The sequence below is a fragment of the Lichenostomus cassidix genome, chromosome 10 (genome assembly GCF_008360975.1).
Source record: "Lichenostomus cassidix isolate B80296 chromosome 10, HeHo_3.0, whole genome shotgun sequence".
NCBI lineage: Eukaryota > Metazoa > Chordata > Aves > Passeriformes > Meliphagidae > Lichenostomus > Lichenostomus cassidix.
This window is the reverse complement of record NC_139491.1, coordinates 9001142-9022418: the sequence shown is the minus strand read 5'-3', so window position 1 is coordinate 9022418 and position 21277 is coordinate 9001142. Positions and strand designations below refer to the sequence as shown.

Genomic DNA, 21277 nt, shown 5'->3' with positions numbered 1-21277 from the left:
TCTGCCAGGAGCTTGTTGAGGATCCTTCTACGCAGACATTACTCATGCAGATTTCTCAGTGCTGTCAAGCAGACGCATCTGGTCTTGGGGACTCCTGCTAGCCCACAGAACAGCTCTCCATGAGAAGAACCATCTAATGAATAAAGTGGCCATGTGTGTGTGAAGAGTATCAGTGCCATGTCAGTAGCAGAATTCTTCAATTACTTTTAAATTTCTTGGCTGCACTGACCTCTGAGGGTTTGTTTTTTTTTCCTGTAGAATGAATAACCTAAAAGACATTTTTAGAGTTGTTCAGTCCATAGTTTCTTCTGCAGAAATTGACATACTGAGGATGTGAAGTTTTAATATTTTGTGCAGCATTGTCCTTTTGTGTACAAGTTCTGTTTGTTTTGGTTTTGTTTTTAAATCGTTACCAATTTGATCCTTTTGTCCTTTTAAGAGCCTTTCTCTCACACTCCAAAAATCATATTGAGATTGAAAAAAAGCTTTGAATTGCTGAAAAGCAGTGTATCCTAATAAACAGAAGAGTGTCAAAGAACAGATTAAGAAAAGTTAGCTCAACTTCTCAAACTAATAGTATCGCTTTCTTTTCTCTTTTTACTTCATAACAAGACTATTTTCCCACTAATTATAATAAACTCACTTTTATAGCTCCCACACGAGCATACATTAGAAGATATTCATACATTCTGGATAGATTCATATTCCATTCTTACAGCCAAGAGCTTTTCAATCAACACACATGGTATAAATATCAATACTGATTGCTCCAAATTGCTCTTGGATAACATTTATTGTATTTGCAAAAAAAATCTTCTTGTGATTATTGCTAAAATAAACCAAAACTGTCAGACTCCATTTATTGTAAAAACTTTGAAAGTTCGAAGTTGAATAGAGGGAAAAGTGGAAATAAGAATAAAATGTGCATTGTCTGCCCCTTGCTGGTGAGAGCAGGGAAGTGGCACTCTGAGCTGAGGTTGTTTACACTTCACTTTGCAGCTCTGAAATATCTTGGCACACAGGCCTTGAAAAGCAGAATCTGCACCTTCATCCAAATTCTGCATTCCTAGGAATACATTTTGGCTCTCTAATAATAACATACTGATAAAAAATTGTGAGAAATACACAAAGCCTGTTGTATCTTTTTGCACAGAACTCTCACAAAGGTGGACCAAGTGCTTGCTGTCAGCGTTGGAACTTGAAACAGGTCCAGAAAAATCAAGATTTTGATTTTCCATCTGTTGCTTCATTTACCCACACTATTCCAAATGTAACTGTGATGCTTTGTCTTCTATGCTTAACCCCTTTAGAAGACATCAGTGAAGAAAAGTAGAAGTTTAGTACATAGGATTTTGGCTCTTCATTTCTTTTAGGTTTTTTGTGTGTTCTAAAGCATATTAATAACAGATTTCAAAAGTTTAAAGGAGTAATTAAAGATTAATTTTATGAGGGAGGAATGACAGTATTTATATAATAGAAGGAAAATCTTTTGCTCTTATGCTTTATACATTAAGTGCATCTTCATTTGAGTTTTTGTTTGGATCAGGCATAAGCAGGAGAGACTAAAAGATGTACTTTAGAAGCTTAATTGTGCTTTGCTTTGTGTCTTGTAAGAGTCTGGGAACCTGCAAACTGAATTCCTTTGGATGTCACTGAACTGAAGGGTGTGCCTGGGTGCTACACCTATTGCTTTGCCAATAATAATAATAATAATAATAATAATAATAATAATAATAATAATAACAGCAGCATGTCCAAGGGTCCAAGCAAGACTGACCATGTAGTCCAAAGCAATCTTCATCCAAACACACTTTGGGTGGGTTTTGGGACCTTGCTACCAACTAGATCTCTATAAAAACACATTCCTGAAGCCCTCCACTACTGTCTGATGTAGATAGAGCCTCGGGGAGGGTGGGGAATCCATAAATTGAAAGTTCCTTGAAATTCCTAAATCAGGAAGGGTTACGATGGATTCTGTTAGAGGAATGTAAAATTTCAAATACTTCCTACTTCAGTTTGCAAAAAGCTGTCAAGAGGAATGGGCAAAATAATAGAAAATAAAAATTGGCCACTTAAAGCTGTGGTGAATTGTGTTTGCACACTGCTAATGTCATCTTAAAAATTATATAGTAGAGCTAGAAGAGGTAGAGAGAAGAATAGTGTTAGATGAAACAGGCATGATCTGAAGGCTACTTCTGGTCCTGGAAGGTAGGAAGGTATGTTGAGGGAGCATCATTCAAATAGTGCCATGATTTCTGTACTCTGCCTGCACAGCCCCAGGTGCTCATTGCTGGACACAAAGTGCAGACAGAGTTAAGTGGAATTCAGGTCTAACTAAGGACAGCAATTCTTGTACAGTGCTTTAATTTCTGATGAAATTTCATAATTTTTTTGGAGTTCATGCATACGTATCTACTTTGGTGATGCAGCACATCTATTCAGTAAAGTGAAAATATAATTACACCAGTTGGGCAAACCAGGCTCTGCTAACAGTGCTGAATTGTGGAAGTGCCCTTGTGCACACCAACCGAGTCTTTGTTGGGGGCTGACTGCAGAATTCAGTCTAGCAGTCATTTGCTGCTAAATATAGTTGCCTTATTTTAAATGCCTGATTTTGAAAAATATTAGCCTTAAACTTCTGCAGCTGGAAAAAAGATTAAGTCCTCTTTGACAGCCAGAGAGCTAAACAGAACCTGACAGAGCTGCAGCAAGTGTGGGATGGGAAGGGGTCTGGCCTTGGGAACCCCTCTAAGGAGGTCACCAGATGTTGGTAAGAATTCCTAAATCCTGCCAGATGCTGCTACCACCTAGGAAGAGGAGCTGCTGCATGGCTGGCAGGAAGCAGGAGAGGTAAAGCTCTGAAAGACTGAGGGAGAAGGGGCAGTGCTGGAGGGCAGGCTGGGGGATCACAACGAGTGCCAAAATATCTCACGCTGGTGCTCTGCTCAGGGCTGTGATTCCTGCTGAGGCTGGCAAGGTTCATACAGGTAATTTCAACAGCAGCAGGTTTAGGCTTTTTAGGGCTCACTAGAAGTTGATTGCCCAAGCATAATTGAGATGAATATAAGGGCAGTTTGACAATTCTGCTGGAGAAAGTGCAAAGGTGTATCATTGGAAGTAATTGCTTTGTAGGTTTTGCTCAGTGCACTGGAGGTGTTAGTGGGTGTAGGGTAAATAATAATCAGGTGACATTCATTGTGTGGATATAGTTGACCCAGAACTGTTTCCTCTGACATGCAAATTTAGCCTCTGAAATAAGGTAAAATTTTAGTGAAGTGCAGCAAAATGTGCTTTGTGCCAGCACAGTTCTGCCTTGCTCTTGAATGGGAAATTCAGAATACTTTATGAGATTCTACATAGCTGGGGGAAAAATTTCTGAAGACATATCCAATGTTTTAGAGCAAGTAGTTAGTAGGCCAAGATTTTTATGGTGTGTAATATTTCACGGGGCTTTCAAGGTTGGAGGAAATTTGTTTTTGAACACTGAATATTTTAAGGGCACCCTATAGTGCAGATTCCTTTTTTTTTCTCTTTTTTTAAACACGTGTTTTGCAGTCCCATCCGGAGCTAGAGTTTTTTTCCATAACATTTGCTGTCCCAGGGCCACTCATGGTGGAAAATGACTTTTTTCATGGAACATTGAGTATTGTAGAGCTGCTCCAGTGCTAGTGGAAAATAACCTGTGTTTGAGGTCAGAAAAACAGATTAAACTAATTTTAAAGTTTTATAGCCACTTAGGTCTATAGTAGAACTTTTAAAGAGGATTTAGATCCGTTGGAAGACTAAGATTTGCATTTTCAAGGTTTTTCGAAGACTAAGAAGGTCTGAGTTCAGGAATGCATCTTTGTTCATGAAGGACAATTAAAGCCAGCCTGAATTTTAAATATGTGTTTAATTGCATTCCCTGATAGGGATGGATTTAGTCTCATGCCTAAGTGATTTCCTGACTTGGAAATTGCTTGATTCTGCTACTATCTGGATCCAGTGATAAATCTTCCATCTGAATCCCTGGGATCTTCACTGCACTCAGGAACCTTTGGCAGTTTGGGGGAGTTGGGGCTTTTGGGCTCCTCAGCTGCATCTGCATGGAGATGAGGTGGGAAGGAAACAAAGGTGGCTACAGCCAAATCTTCTCTTTTTCTCCTCCCCCTTTTCATACTGCCTGGGGATCAAACCAGGAATTATTCAGCTTGAAAGTCTTCTTGGTACAATTCTGTAATGAAAAAAGACTTTTGAAGACAGTGTAAAAGCTATTTTTGTTCATTTAAAGTCCCTTTGTAAATCAAGCTTTAAGTAACAGAGAGTCAAACATTTGCAGTAAAATTCAACCTTGTGCAGGACAAAATCCTCCATGAAGTCCTACAAATATGTTCCAAAGCTTAAGAGTAATTTCAGCTCATTTAAGGGAAGGGGTGGGGGGAAAGTAAGCAACAACTTGGTTTTGGCTTATTTTTGCTTAGTTTCATTTCTACTTGGGTAAGAAAACTACTTAAAACTTGTTGGGCTTTATTTACATGAGTTCTAAAGGGTAAAAGAGAGATTTTAGGCCTTAACTGCTTGCCCAGGAAAAAAAAGAGCTTTTTTTTTTTTGTTTTGATGGTATGCTGGAACTCTGTCCTGCAGTCTCTGTGCAGGAAAATTGGTGCTTTTCACAGTGCAACTTGAAGAGCCTTGTCACAAGAGGAATGTGGGAATTGTGTGCTCTGCCTCAATTCCCACAGAGCTCAGAGAGACACACTGACAAGAGCTCAGAGATGACACAGCTCAACTGCATGCCAGCAGAGAAGGAAAATCTTATCTTGGGAGCAGTAAATATGGAGTCTGATTTCTAAAGGAGAATCACTAAAAATCTGCACGATGGAAGCTTTTTCACCTGAAATGTGCTAATGCTGACTGCATGCTGAGGCTGTGATGGGTTATGTGGTGGAGTTTTATTCAAGGTGCTGTTAAGCAAAAAATAGTTTTTCTAAGTGTCCTCTGACAGTAAGGGTTTCTCCTGATAGGAATTCCAGAAATGAAAATATAAACAAGAACTGTCTCTCATGAGATGTACAGCAGAAAAGGATTTTTCATTGGCCAAATGAACATACAGATAAAGTGAAGCTGTCCAGAAAAGAGCTTGACATGCATGTGCTGCTTTGCCCAAGAATGCAAAGGAGCTGGACTATAGGGATGTCTTTTTCTCCAGATTTTTCTCTTCATCTGTTTTTAGGGTGTCTGTTAGGAGATGTGATAGCAACATATGATCAGCCTTTTTTCTGAGTGGTTTCTCTACTGTGTCCTCTGGTTGCACAACTCTGAAAGCTTTATATCACATTTTTGCCCTCCAGTTTTGGGTTTCCCTGAAATGCAGGGTTATAGGTCCCTGATTTCTAGCACAGAGCTGTGTCCTGGCTGCAGAGCAGGCAGGGTCCTTCTCCTCTCTTCATGCTCTTCAGTCTGTAATAGGTCCCTGAACTCTTCTCTAAAGCAATCTTCCTTTTTCCCTTAGCTCAGGACACAGTCTGAGGATTTCCCGTAGTACTCTTAATGGCAACCTAACTAAAAGCCTGTGAAAAGGTCAGAGAAGAAGCTTGACTACAAACACCAGTTGCACTTAAGCAGATAGTCCAATATTTCCCAGTCTCACTCTCAGACAGTGAATTGGTTTCCATGTAATACAAAGGCTGGGGAAAGAAATGGAACTGTGAAATGCAAGATGTGAAGGGTCCTCAAAATGGTCATGAAGAGGCCAGCTCAGAGGGGCTCAGCACTCAGTTCACATAACAATTATTAACTCCTAGATAAAAATCTAACTTCTCAATAGTTTGGGGTAAAACACAGTGCAGGAGTATTGTGATTATTCCCAGTGCTGTTTGGAGCTCAAACAGCTCACCTTTGTGTGTGCACCCTGAGGGTATCCATGTCACATCAGCTGCTGGAAAGCAGCAGTGTGTCACCTGTGTAAAGCTTTGGTGGTGTTTTTAACGTGATTTGTATAACTAATTGCTTGCCATGGATTCCCCCCTCGTGCTCTCTAAGTGCCACCACCCCAAAGATGGCTTGGATGTATTCCTGGTGCATGACTGGACTGGCTGCTGGCCTGTCCTGCAGGGCTCTGTCTGCACTTCTCCTCAGACCTACGATTTATGTTGGTGTGCTTGCATTATTCACTTGAGTAATGGCCTGATTTACTTGTGTGTGTGGTATTACTCGCTTGTTTCCCCCAAAGAGAAATGTATACAGCTCTTTGGAGGAAGAAAGAGGAATCACTTGCTATAACTTGAATTTAAGGTGTGTGACAGATACCCAGTTTTGAGCTTGAAATGAGTGGCAAAACTATTCTGCAGATGTCTTCTGCAAACTGAACTCCAGCTCACGTTTTAAAGGGCTCTGCATGTCTCTGAATGAGACACACGTAGCAGATTAGACACATGGCAATTTTTCTGGGATAGCTTTAGGATATAAACCATTTGGAAGAAAAATCTTTGACTTTAGTTAAATCCTGGGAATGAGCTACATCTCTAAATGCTGTCATGAGAGCAGAGGGAGGACTATCATGAGGTGATATTGGGCTGATGTTTGATAGAGGCTCAGGTTAAAAGTTTAAATTTGAACCATTCCAAACGTTTTTGCGTTTTGTGGAATTTGACTTTGAACCCTTTTACCTCAGTCCCATCTCAGCTGTGCTGCTTCTGGCTTGTTTTTGGCTCTGACTGGCCTGCTGTGTTTTGGTGCCAGTGAGGGTAGTCTGGCTGCAAACCTCTAGGTTTTACAGTAAAACCGCTCAGATGCTCACACCACCTCCTCAGTCCATCTGCAGAGTAAGTATATACACCTGAATGGCCATGGAAAGTACACTGTAAAGGAAAAATATGTCTGAGAATGATACACTTTAGCCAGAAATCTGGGTAGAATGGAAAAAAGACCCTTAAAATAAGACCTCATCCTAATTCCAAAAGGATTTTTCAAACTGGCATAAAGCTTCTTCTAGAAACTTGAAAAAACAGCCTGGTTTTTGGAACCCTGTGCACTCTGCAGATCTTGTTTTATGCATCTTTATTCAGTAAAACACAATTCTACATGAGTTTAAAAGCACTGAACAGCTGCTAAATTGTCTAGAACAAAATCTGTGTTTGTGCAGAAGAGATTTTCTCTCCGCCGCCTTTCTAGACAAAATGGCGAGGGGAGCTTTTTCCTTCAGTGCAATAGCAGGTTCCAGAAAATGTGTCTGGTTCCTATTACAGCAAAGGAAAAACTTGAGGTGTGCATTGGAAGTGCTAAGCCAGTGATTGAAATGTTAAAGTTGTTCCTGAAGGCCATTCCACATCATGAAGACATCATCTGTAAAGTAATCCTGCACAATGATCTGTGAGGAGAGGAGGCTGAATTAGCATCCCACAGGGCTGGAGCTTCCAAAAGTCCCACATTCAGGGCAGCTTCTGCAGCAGAACCTGCTTGGGTCACTGAGCACTGACCGATTTCTTTAGTGAGAAAAAGAGTTCAGGTGAGCGGTTTTTGTGCTCTGACCTGTGCCACCCCTGCAGCTTTGTGCACATCTGGGGCTGCTCACTGCACCACGTATGCCAGCTGACCCAGTGACTTCCTCAGGATTTTGGAACTTGGAAAGAGCATTGCTTCTGCAGCAGCTCAACCAGAGCACAGGCAATGAGGTGTCTGATTTGCCAACTTGCAAAATATCTTTTTAAAGGCGAGTGTTTGAGGAAAATAAAACAGTAGAAGTCTTCCCGCTGGTAGTGTGCCAGCGGAAAAATAATTTCATTAAAATAAATGTTCAAAGTAATTTATTGATAAAAATCTAAAATGACAAGTTATCTGCAAGAGCTGAAGCTCTCAAAGTTCAAGCACTATAGCAGGAATGATGGTAGACCTTTGGCTTCTGTACCACAGTGTCTGAGACTGCTAAACAAGAGAGCCCCTCTTTTCATTATTAATAGCTCTTTCTGTTCCCTTCCCTTCACACTGTGTCATTACAACTTGTACAGATCACATTTGCAATTTGGAGAAGTTGTCACAAGTGTTTTGGCAGAAATTAGCTGCGTGTATTTTCTAATCTATTTTTTTCTTCAAGCAAAATATTGTTGCCCCAATTTACTTTTTTTCTTGATTTATGATAAAAATTTTAATCTTCCTTCCTCCTTTCTGTCCTTCCTTCCTTCTGTAAGGCAAACTGAATGAAAAGGTACTGTGCAGATCTGTACATCAGTGGTTCTGACTGGGTTTAGTGGTGTCACATCTTCCAGCAGTGAGACATGTGAGCACATTGCTTTTGTAGGACTGGCAGCACTCTATAAAGCTGTATTAGCTTGGCTTGCAGTACTTAACCTTTAATCTTCATTCTTAGTGGGATGTGGAATTGTTAATAGGTCTCACAACTAAGAGGTTTTCTTGTGAGTGTAAAAACTGCTGGTTTTACTGCAATGTTGTTGCTTTGGTTTTCCCTCTCTGTGAAATGGCAGAGGAACTCAGGATTCTTGGATGTGACAGTAGTAGTTAGCAATATAAACCCTATGGCTTATCTCCCTCAATAAATGTTTTAATTGTTTTCGTTTTCAAGGTGTTCCCAAACCAAATGTAATGTGGTTGAAGAAGAAAGACATTTTACAAATGAATTCTTTCTTGGTTTTGAATGGCTCTTTATTCCTGAGGAACATTTCTTATGGAGATGCAGGAACATACACTTGCAGAGCAACCAATGCTCTCGGAAAAGCTGAGGCTGCATCTGTTCTCCACATAACTGGTAAGTGCTAAATGGGAATTCCTTTCTGATAACAACAGTCAGCCACTTTATAATCAAAGTTTAGCAATAAAATAGTTGGGGGGATACTTAACACTTTAGTAGAAATTTGGAATTTTTGATTGCGTCTGACTCCCTGGGATCTGTTCTCTATTTTGTGTTTCCTGTAATGTGGATCTGTGTAGAGATGGTTTGACTTGTGACTTCCGTGTTGTTCCACCTTCTCACTTCCAGGCAACAAATAATCAGCCCTAAACCAGCTGACACATTAGGAGCTAAATCCACTGTCATGCTACATTGTTCCCAGTGCTTCCAACTAGAGAAACAGGGCAGGCTTGAGCATGCAGAAAATCTGCAGGAGAATGAAAGCAAGGACTGGTTTTGGGGTTTGGTGTGTGTTTTCCTTAATTATAGAGGCCGATAAAATGTAGTGACACGAAGAAGAAAAAATTCTGATTATCAACTGCTAACTCTAAAAATAGAAAATATAAAGACAAAGCTCCATGTAAATGCTTCTATTGTAAGTGGATTAATAATATACTACTGTATAATACAATCATTCCTTGCAAATCATTGCAGTCCATTTGGCTCTGTGGATGAGCTTTACACCACTTTGCTGTGCAAAGTGCAGCACAGTTAACCGTGGCCTCTCCTGCTACAAGATCCCTTTCTTGGGCACACATGTAGGGCACGTTGTGGATGTTTGGGTCTGTTGGCCGAGGAGGACATTCCAAAGACACAATCTCTGTCTCTTGGAGTCCCTGTGTGAGGATGAATGCAGACTGAAGCTGTCTTCCTGTTTCAGTTTTCCTGGAGTACATCAAAACTTGGGATGTTCCAGAGTGCAATATTATTTTAATGACGTGGCTGGATGATTGCTCACGAGAATCTAAATTTTGTTTCTACTCCCTGTCATGTGACATTAGCTTAAATAAATCTGAAGTGGATAGGAGAGGGCCAAATTCTGCAAGTTTTTGGCTGCTCAAGACTGCAGTGAAATGGGAGGACTTGTGCTGTCAGGACTTGCAGATTGCACTGGCTCAGCTTTGTCTGCAACTTCCCATCAGACTTTGGCCGTGGCTCCAGCACTCACTGCCTGAGCAGGGGCAGTCCAGCAGTAGCACAAAGCCCGTGCAGCCTTTCCAATAAAACTTCCTAAGGGCTGACAGGGCAGCCAGTCCTTTGCCTGTGGGACTGGCCTCACCCTGGTGCCTTTGGAGCCTTTTTTTGTTCTGGTGTTTACAGACAGGCAGGAGGCTTTGTGCAGAAATCACACACCAAGGAGAAATGTTGAGCCAATGGAAAATGAACCAGAGAAGTTAGAATATGGCATAAGATTTAAACCGTTCTGGAGGGAGAATCATAGATGTTATGTACATTCATTAAAACAGAAATGTTGACTAAGTGGTAAGAACTGTGTGTTACTGACAGATTGCCCACGTTTTTGGCAGTTATTCTGCTGGCATATGATAAAAAGGAGGAGTTGCTATAGCAATGGGCATTTGATTCTGCATTCATTATGCTATCTCTGTGCATAATGGGATCTGAAAAGATGTTCTTCTTTTTTCTCTTGTAACACTTTGTCATAATTCCATCTAATGGAACAGACAAATTGGCTGGATTCCACTGAGAGAAGTATTTTTTTCTTGCAATTTCTGTATGTAATGAAATAATAAATAATGTTGTCATAAAAAAACAGGAAACACGTCCTGTAAATCTTGTTTTTACACTAAGTGTTACAGGCCTATTTTTCTAATAAATTCAACATATTTGACTAATTCAGAAATTTTTATAGACATAAATAATTTCTGATTCCCTGTACACATACCTGAAGTTCATTTGTTAGACAGATAATTTAACTGCATAAATGAAGTTGATCCTAAAGAATTCCAAACTGCCACTATGACTGCTTCGTAACTAGCATGCTGGAGATTTTGATATGAAATGGTTTTTGGCATCATGATTTAATTCTTGCTAAGAAGAGATGTTATGCATTGTATTACAGAGCCAAGACTTACAGAGAATAACACCCAATTATTGAAGGGAAGCAGAAGAAAGCGTGTCCTGATGGCATCTGGGATTGGTACAAATGTCAGTGTGGTACCTGGAGATCCACTAAGAATAGGTGTGTTGTCTTTTCTGCTTTTCCATGAATCTTATTAATTTATTTTATTAAAATGGAGGGGGCCCCATGGAAAAAGTGAGTGCAATTCCCCAGAGTCCAGGTTTGGTGACCACCTGGATTTCTTAGCTCTCAGTTACCAGGGAGGAGGCCTTTGATTAAGACACACAATCATTTTTTTATTCAGCTTTTCAAACAATAGCTTCCCTTAAGACTTTGTTAGGTGACCCACCCCGACACTAAAGCAGTGTAATTACTCTTTGAGCTTTAGTTGAAAAAATTGAAGGAATTCAGCTGGGCTCTAGAATGTTTGTGTTTTTTACGTCTAAATGAATGCCTCTATTTCCATCCCTGCTTGTGCCTGTGGAGTGAAAATGTAGCAATTTCACACAATGGGTTTATGGCTCCTTTCCCAAACAGATAGAAGGTCTTTAATTAGACCTATTAGCATATTGCAGGGTCTGGGATGAAATCTTCATTCCATTTGAATCATTGTTCCCCTCTTCCACTTTGTTCCTACAGAAGTTAATTTTATAAGAATTTACTGAAAAGTAAATTATGTGTGAAGAAGTGTGGTAAGTACACATCAGCCTACAGAGCTGATACCCCTCAAGGGGCAGTCAGGATTTTGTGCCATAGCTTGCACTTCAGTGAATTTATGCATATTCTTGTTTTCATTTACAATGGTAATATCCTTTTATGCAGAATCACACACTCATACATACTTGTTTACAAACATTTCGGTGCGTTCAGACAAACCTGCTAAAATTCTGTTGGTTTTTAGGTTGCCCAGTGCTGCCCAGCTACAGAAATACAATCCACTGGCTCTTTGGAGATAATCCAATTGAGGAAGTTAAGACCTTGGAGTACCGAGCCCTGCTTGGGGGTCGTATCCTAGAGGTGAACACCAACTCTGCTCAATTTGCTGGACAATTCCAATGTCGGACTGCAGCTAGTGCAAAACCAATGTCAGTTTGGGTAAATGTCAAGAAGGAAGGTTTGTTGAAAATTATATGACAAATTCTTGAATTTTAAAGTATCTTCTTTCACTCTGTAAAGACTTTCCTGAAAACTAACCTGATTTTCTGTGTTGAAAGTAATTCAGAAATGTATGTTTAGCTTCACACGTGGGAATGGTCTTACTTAAATCAATAGACAGTGTCCATACTCAGAGTTGGATATGGGAATTAATATGTATCGAAATATCATATGGGGGTTCTGATTTCTTGCCTGTGTATCTGAAAAGCTGAGAGAATATGTCTTTCTGCCTAAACAGTTTTAAATCAGGTTTTATCAACTCCCCCTCCAACAAACTTCTCCATGATAGCCCACTAAACTGAAATAAAACTGACTATGAGATCATCTTTGGAAATGGGGTCATGTTCATTATAATAGTAATTTTAATATAATTGTCATATTGCAGCATCATTACAATTAATATGGTAGTGGTCTTACTGCAGACACCCTTAATCACATCAATGTACTAGAGCACACTGCACACCCAGAGATTTCCACGTGAAATTCTCACGAATGTCTTGTAACATTTCCCAGTGCAATGCACTTGCACAAAACCACATTTCTATTAGTAGGTTTTAAAATGTGCAACTGAGGATCATTGGTGAATTTGAAAAGAACCTTACCTATGTGCCAGCAGGACAATCAACTGTATCTGCAAACATTTTATCAAGTTTTAAGCATTTTAAGTGTTTAGAAATTAAATATATTATCTTTTTATAAGCCAGATTATAGTTAGGGACTCAAATTTTAAAAGAAGCATCTGTTTACCCTGTAAACTTTTCTGTATGTTTTATCTCTTAACCTATCAGTCTGATTTGGCTTATGGCTGATGTGCAGGGGACTCAAGCAAGGATCAGATCCCCTGTGCTGTGTATGAGGTTGTTCTTGGTGACTCTTCATGCCTGAGGATGGCTCTGGTGTACCTGGGCTTATGGAGGAAGTTACATTTGCAAAGGAATCTTACTGAGACATATCTATATTAGAAACACTTATTTTTAAAATCAAATGTAAATCTGAAAATATCCTAATAGAATTTTTCAAAAAGTAAGTCCAGCCCTTGGTCCTGTTCTAGATCTCATTACAGTTAGAATTTCTGGACAGGTCTAGCCAGTTACTGAACTATCCACCTGCAGGCTTCAGCTGGACTGCCTTTTGGTCACCCAATCCCCTCTCCAGTCAGGTTGCGCAGTATTTTGGGGTGATTCCACTTTCCAGTTCAGAGCTGTAACTCTGATTGACACTTATGGAAATGTTTCATCACTGCCATACCCATGCATTTGTGAGGCTGTAAAACCTCCCTTGGTGGTTTTTGCACAGTAGGCATTTTGAGGGCACTTCTGAGCAGTGTCATCCTACTTAAACAAACAATACAGTCTCTCCATCATAGCTGCAGTCAGTAAATTTAACTGTTTCTACTTTGAAAAAGGCCCTCTTGTATTATTTTAAGAAATCCAGAAGTAATAAGGAAACATTGAAAAACAATAAGTTAAAGAATTCATTATGTGCTGCAAGAGTGAGCCTGTGGACACAGCTGGTAGCTATCAATTATTCTTGGTTATTATAGAAAAACCTGACTCCTTCTGTGATCACATAAAAATCTGTCAACATTGCATAGTACTTCATCTTTTACCAAGTGTCAAAAAAAAATTGTGGAGGAAGGGGTAAGTGTGGAATTTTGACTAAACATAAAGGTAGTAATTGTTAGAAGTGATCGGTTTTTAATATAAAACGCTCTTTAAAACAAATTCCTTTTTCATCTTGCCAGATGCCTCAGTGGCAAATTATTTTTACATTAAGTACTTCCCTGTAGTTTAGAACAGGGTTTTCTTAAATCCTGAAATTATGAGAGATGTCTGGAGTAAGATGAGTTTGCTTCAGAATAGCCTTAGTGTAGAACAGCAGGAAACCTAGAGAGTCTGATTTACAGTTTCCTTTTTTTAATGCTCATTGTATAAAAAATGTTATGAAAGTTTTAAAAGAAGCTCATCAGTTCCTGCTGTGAACCAGGTTCTGCCCTTCATGGGCTGATCTCATTTGCCTTCTAGAGGGCTTCATGCTCATAGGTAACGGCTGAACTTGAGGGGAAGCTGAGTAGGACTAGATTCTTCTTTGGCTCGTGGTCCTTTTTCACAGTGCTGAAATATTTGCTTTTCTACAGAGGATGTGGTATCTCTCCAGCCTACAGAGAGTGCTGCCAAATCAATCAAAATGTGACACAGTTCCAGCATGCTGTGCCTCTCTCACACTGCTTCCAATTGTATTCCTTAGATTACACCTGGGAATATGCTGAGTGGAGCCCGTGCTCTGCTACCTGTGGGCATTTGGGAACTCGCTCCAGGAGCCTGCAGTGCATGAATGCAGAGAAGCAGAAAGTGAATGAGTCACAGTGCAGAGAGCTGCAAAAACCAGCGATTATTTACCAGCCATGCAACACAGAGGACTGTCCTGCCAGGTAAACTCCCTTCTACTCTGTTTCCATGAGGTCTTTGTGTATTAAAATGCACTCACCACCTCCTGAAGTTGTTTCTGTTTATGCTCTGAGTGCGAAATGTTGGGATTATTTCATCATGAGCCCTAGAGCATGAGAGATGTGGAAATGGATCACAAGCAAGTAGGGAAATGCTTGATTCAGCTGAATAAATAAGAGCTCAGTGTGTCTCCATGCTGCTGCAGCAAGTGTTGTTGCTACCACACCACACCACACCTCAAAAGCTAAGCTGGAAGTCCTTCTGAGACACTGGGATGTGCATTTTTGTGGAATCTGTGCCACTCCAGAGGGAAAACTTGTGTTTAGAGTGGCCAGGATTCTCTGTGTTCACCTGCTCTCCTTTGTGCCAGCAGAACTCTGAGCAAGGTATTTTCTGTGGAATGCCTCATTTCTCTCTAATGCCCCTCACTGCAGTGCTCCTTGCTTGTCCTTCCCTGCCAGTTTTCTCACTGGTTCAATGGGATCATGGGATTGAAAATATTTATATCACAGACAAGTGTATCACAGCATCTGATTCCAAAGGCCAAACCCATATCTCTAAATTATTTGAGTTGCACTGAGCATTCCAACTCAACAGGGTGTTTCTCCAGGTTTTCAACAGGAAGCCCCATGAGAGTCCTCAAAACAAGTGCTTTTTGTTGCTTTAAAGAATTGGCCATAACTATCAGTAAAAATCTGTGAGGGATAAACACACTTTGGAGTTGTCCCTCACTGGAAAATGTTGGGAGGGAAGTGTTAAGACCTTAGCTGACATTGTGGGAGTTCATCTTGCCAGTATGTTCTAAATTCTGTTCTAAATGCAGAAACCATAGCATCAGATATGTATCAGGAAAACTTGTTTATATTTCATTATTAGCAGCCAAAAACCAGATCATCTTAAACTGAGAGACTGAACTCCAGCCAGCTGAGAGAAAGCAAACATTATGCCAGTAGAAAAATACTGAAATCAAACTAATAGTTTGAAACACAGCTTCAGTTGCAGGTTTCCCTCTTAAGCTCCAGCCATTCAGAGCAGATGACAGGAGGGTGCAAGAGGTCCTGAGGCTCCTCTGAGCAAGGTCATGCCTTTCAGTGGATTGCAGAGCATGACAGAATAATCTGATTATCACTGGCCCTGGAGTATTCACAAGACAAACAAACTGGTTATTTTGTATGGCTAAAGAGAATGGGAACTGAATTGTCTTTTTAAATGCTTAGATTACTTCTGCTTTTAATTTGGCTTTATGTAATCACCAATGGAAGGCAATTGTGTGTATACTAACGTAATTAACTCTGCCTTGAGCTATATGTGTATGCTAACAAAGAAATTGTTTTTCTTTTATGAAATATTCCACGCTTTCTACGCAGGGAGATCATCCCAGATGCCTGGAAAACAGCCCTGTGTCTGGTTCTTGGTGCCTCTAACCTCACTCCTTCCCTGTCATTATTGACCTGGGAGGAAAGTGCAAAATGTCCAGACTTCCCTCCCCTTTTTCCCCCTTACTGATTTCTGCACAACCTTGTCATCCCAAGGCAGCTCTTTAGAAAGTATCCACAGAATTATAAAGGCTTTAGATGTACAGTCAGTGCCATGGGCCCTTAATTATTCAAAGTGTTTTGCATGTGTTTAATCACTTCTCTCCATCACAGTGGCGAGGTACAGTTAAGCAAATATAAGGGTTTGAGTATGTACTTAACTTGGGCTTTGCTGTGCATGCACTGCATCAAATGTTTGCAGAAGTACTTGATCTTTAAAAGGGAGAAAAAGACCAGGGTACAGACTGTAAAAGATTAATCTTCCTTGAATGGATATAAGCTGTTTGACTGTAAGAAAATGAAATAGAATTTTTTTCCTGTTATCACTGTTATGGTACACATAAAGTCCATTCTATATTTCTAGCCTAGATTTATGCAAAGAGCAAGTCAAGTTGATTGTATTACCACCTGCTGCTTCCCCAGTACTGTTCCTAGCTGCCAAGACAGACTAAATATTTGCAGCTTCTAATCAATAAATAACATATTCTGCTTGAGCTGTTATTTAGTCAGATCTCAGTGCAATAAATTTGGATGAGTTATGGCAGCTGTCACTTTAGTAGTAACTAAATTGGTACCATCCATTTTATAAATAAAGAAAAAGTGCACTGTCCTTCCTCCTGGAATGTCACATTCAGCATGGTCTGTAGGGCTCACCTAGTAATAGCTTCTGGTAAAAAGCACTATAACTTCAGCTAGCAAATATGCTGTCATCAGTTAATCACCTTTAGAAGATCTTGCTTCAGTGAAATAGCTGATTCTAACTGTTCTCACATCTAAAACATGCAAGGATGGGTTCTTTTGATTTTTCTTTGCAACCACTTGCTGCCAGCTACCAGCAGGACTGCAATAATTGCTGTATGTTTGTGCATGCTGTAGGTGGGTAGCTGGCCCCTGGTCCGAGTGCTCTGTCTCTTGTGGCAGTGGATTTCGCCATCGACAGCTGTGGTGTCACCAAGCCAAAGCCAACGGCAGCGTGCTGGCCCTGCTGCCAGGGGCTTGCACACTCAGGGAGAGACCTGTGGGGAGGAAACCCTGCATGGGACACTCCTGTCCCGTGGGGACAACACACACAAAACCACAGGTCAGTTTTGTCATTTGTCTGCCATCTCCTTCTATAATAAAAGTGGGACAGTGTCATCGTGCCACTGGCTGAACACCTGTCTTCTTGCACAAGGGAGGAGCTCTGTGGCTGTAATCACCTTTCAGACCTGTCAATTAGAAATCCTGCTTTATAGTTTATTTTTTTCATTTTATGACATCTGAACAACTTTTGTTTGTTGAAGACATGACCTGAAACCAGAGTATTAGCTTCAGTATATTTTATAAGCTAAGCCATTACAGTGTATTCTGTTTTCCAAGCTAGTTTATTGCTTTTACTGCAATCATATTAGAACACAGTTTGCATAGCTGTACTTGTGAAGTCCTTCAAAAAGATATATGAATGTGCTTCAACAGCAGTTGCCAGTATTTTGTGCACAGAACTCTATTTTTCTGTATTTTCTGTTTCTTCCTTCATACAGTAAACTTGTGTTCATATTGATATGACTTTTATAATTACTAACACATCGTTTACCATTCAATGTGCAAAGTTATTAATTAGAATTGCTATTGCTGCATTCCCAATACAGGTTTTAGCAAGGCAAGGTTGTAATGGTCAGAGCTACAGAAAGAATGTTGTAGCAGGAGGGATATGGCATGATGAGAGCAGACAGTGGATTAGGTTTAGGAACAGGCAGTGTCTTGGCAAAAGTGCACACAGAGAGCCAAAAATATCCAAACCGAGGTGTGATAGGGCTGAAGTAGGCAAGATGCAAAAATTCTGGCTGAGCTGTGTGGCTGGGTAGCTCCCCAGGAGGGTAATTCTGTTGTTACTAATTTGTCTGTTTCTTTTTCTCTCCCCTCACCCTTTTTCCTCTCAATTTCCAGTGCTCTGGTCGCTGTGCAGGCCATCCTGCAGGTTCACAGCACCGTCAGTTGATATGTCAGCTTCGGAATGGATCTGCAGTGCCAAACTCCTCTTGTGATGAAAGGAAGAGGTAAACAGTTTGAAGAAGTTACAATTTAGATTCTTTACGTGATCAGATTAAAGGTACAGAATTATTGCAGCACAAGTAGGCAAATTATTTTGTGTCAACAAAGGAAAGGAGGTAGAGACAGTCATCCCTTTGTGGACACTGGATGAATTCAGGAACCCAGGAGAGGTTATTGCTGAAGAACTCAGAGCATCCTGTATGCAGAGTTTCAGAGTCAGCTAAGTTTTCCTAAAGATAAAATACCTTTTCTATTCCAAGGTTAAGAAACTGGTTTAAAGAAACTCACGTTTTTTCATGAGTGAGAAGGCATGATGAGTGAGCACAAAATGAAAAACCAAATACAACTTAAATATAAGGAAAAAATGGAGCAGGTTACCCAGAAAGTTGTGGGTCTCAGTCTTTGGAGATATTCAAAACACAAACAGAGGAAATCTTGAGCATCCTGGCCTCATTGGCTGTGCTATGAGCTGGGGTATGGGGGCTGATGGGTCCAAATGCACCTTCCAACATTGGTTCTGTTGTTCTGCGCATAAGAGTCCAGCACCAAAGCAAACATTTAACTGCCATTATTTGCCCCCACAGCCCTCCTGTCAAAAGGAACTGTTCCTCAGAGGTGTGTGATGTGTACTGGCGGACAGGTCCCTGGAGGCCATGCAGTGTGGGCTGTGGCAGTGGCTTCCAGTCCAGACGAGTGTCCTGCGTGCTCAGACAGAGCAACAAACCCGTGGCTGAGCAGTTCTGCGGAGGGAGGAAGAGACCAGTGACCTGGCAACACTGCAATGTCACGTCCTGTGGCAGTATGTAAATGTTTATTTAAATACGAGCATAGTAATAGTTTGTAGCAGTTATATTAGAAAGTGACTCACAGTTGTACACTATTGATTCTACAAGCATTTGATTGTACATCAAAGGTAAAACTATCCTCTCCAAGGAGCACTTCGTAATCCTGGGTTTTCTTTTCCCTAAGTAGGCCAGTTTGATATTAAAGCCTCAAAAGCACTTTTAGAAACAGGATATTTAGGAAGTTTTCTGCAGACTTCCCTACATGACTGTGCCAGTTGACTCAAAAGTCTCTGAGTGAGCTATTAATGCCTCCAGGATGGGGTAGTGTTCTGAAACAGACAATGAGTAAATGAGTGCAGTGAGATCACACCTCTTACTTGTGACCTTGTTTAGCTTTGAATCCACTGCTGCCAGAAATGCACAGTAAAATAATCAGAAAACCAGCAGGAGTCCATCAGTTGTTTACAATTACTGTGGCAAGTTCTGCTATTTCTCTTTTGCTCATTATAAAGCCTCGTAATGTTTAAATATATTTTTCAGAAGGCGAATGCAAGGATACAACTCACTACTGTACATTTGTAAAGCAACTAAAGTTATGCTTGATAGACACCTACAAACAAAGATGTTGTCAATCATGCCAAGAAATGTAAGTCCTCTATGGCAAGTTCATGATGCTGCAGTGAAGAGATGAGGAGAGGTTCATTAAACTAACCTGCTCGAAGTACATCTTTGTAAATGAGATATTAGTTGTAACAGTTGAAGGGCAACGTGGGGTTAAAGCAAACACAGTATTGTGGATTGATGTGCTGGATAAGGTATTGTTTCTGGGAGCTTATATTGTTCATTATTCACAATGGAAATTCTAATGTTTTAAACATGTCTGGATTAACAAGACAATATCATGGCATATCATCTGTAAAATTGTTCAGGCCACCATTTTATAATTTTATCTGGGAAAAAAACATTACCTAAAAGCAGCAAATAGTGGTTGCTGTCCTTAACTTATGAAGAAGAGTCACAAAAAATACTTCAAATTTTTTTTTAAATTGCAGCAACTATTGACTTCCAGGTTTTGGTTTGGTTTTTATTTCATCATATTTAACACAATTTTTAAATTTATAGAAGCTGTGGCTTGTAGCTGTAAAATTTTGGCAGCAGCTTCATTTTCATAAACAGCTTGAGCTTAAGGGTTGATCTCACAGGATGTGCTTTACAGATATCAGCTCTCAGATGGATACATGGAAGTAAATTGAATTTTTCTTCCTTGTATTTATGTGTATGGAGTAAGGCACAATAGATCCTAGTGCAATTTTCAAAGCAGCAGTAGATCTCTCTTGAATAAATGAGGTGTCATTTTTCATTGTTTCTATTCTAATTCCATTCCATGAAGTACAATCGAAGTTCTGGCATGATTATACTTTTTACTGATATTAAATTAGAAGCTTCCTTGTCAGAGCTGTGAACAAACATTTGTGAGCACTTTTCTGTTACACATCAAGTCAAATGAGGAGCCAGTAACTGGCCAAAATGGCTGTCAGATTTCTTGTTTTGAATAATCATTTTATTTTTCTCCATTAATGGAGACAAATTATTTGGAAGGAAGGATTAAAGAAAGAATTATTAATTGTGAAGATAGACAAGTCCAATAAATCTGTTTTGAGCATTTTTCCATCAATATGATTTTTTCATCATGACCATTAACTATCTGAGTAATTTGCAAGTTAAGAAATACTTATCATATTCCTGGATAAATTATATTCCATATTGCAAATTGTCTGATTAGGGCTTCAAGCAGAAAAGAGATGTTTTTTCTTTTGTAGTTTCCAAACTACTGTCCATATTGGAGGCCTGAATGCTCACTTTGACTTGGCTCTTGTGTTCCATGTGTGAGCTGCGGGACAGGCAGAGGGCTGGGAGTGCTGTGGGGGCAGCTCAGACTCAGCACTCCTGCACAGAGGGGTTGCATCACTGAGAATTAGGGTAGCACTACTGTATAGAAAATGTTTAGGGTGGACTATTGTGTCCAAGGCTGACTGCAAGGAGAGGATATTCCTGATCATTACCTTTTTAATCAGCAATGGGTCTTGATTGTTTAAGCAGTTTTTTAAATTAAACATTTGTAAGATACTTTTGTAGATATTTATTGTCTGATTTAAAAGTGCAATATTTTCTTTTTGTACAGTGTTTAATAAAGATTTTTGGACATATATTTTTTCTTATTACCAAAATTTCTTATTCATGTTTTCCCTTTATATTTAAGGTTTTCAGATGTTAACACATAGCATTTTTTGTTGCGTTAACTTTGTCTTTGGTTAAGTATGCATGCTATACAGAAGCAGTGCTGTAAATGTTTGTGATTTCAATTGGCATGACATTCCTCTGTAGATTATTTTATTGCTTCTCCAGTAACTGAAGATTTTAGCTTTCTTGAACGTAGTTTTGATATTTCTGAAATAAAGTATAGTTTGATTATTCAACACTTTGATTACCCAGAGATTGTTTATTACCATGATTTTCATGCTTTATTTTTTTCAACCTACTTTGTCCATAATTCTAGGACTTTTTTCAAAGCCTCAGATTAG

At 39.8% G+C, this 21277-nt stretch overlaps 1 protein-coding gene across 4 annotated transcripts in view; it reads left to right on the top strand.

Annotated features, from left to right (window-relative positions):
- Nucleotides 1-21174, top strand: part of ADAMTSL3 (ADAMTS like 3) — a 170718-nt gene extending 149544 nt beyond the window's left edge. For 3 of the 4 annotated variants that reach the window (XM_085070493.1, XM_085070495.1, XM_085070492.1), the window contains exons 24-31: nt 8558-8740; nt 10743-10862; nt 11644-11856; nt 14145-14328; nt 16756-16960; nt 17806-17915; nt 18495-18709; nt 19236-21174. In XM_085070493.1, coding sequence (XP_084926619.1) covers nt 8558-8740; nt 10743-10862; nt 11644-11856; nt 14145-14328; nt 16756-16960; nt 17806-17915; nt 18495-18709; nt 19236-19345 — 1340 coding nt within the window. In that variant the 3' untranslated portion in view covers nt 19346-21174. Of the gene's footprint in view, nt 1-8557; nt 8741-10742; nt 10863-11643; nt 11857-14144; nt 14329-16755; nt 16961-17805; nt 17916-18494; nt 18710-19235 lie in introns of those variants that run through there. The other variant, XR_014854291.1, reaches the window with a different exon arrangement.
- Nucleotides 21175-21277: the final 103 nt, after the last annotated feature.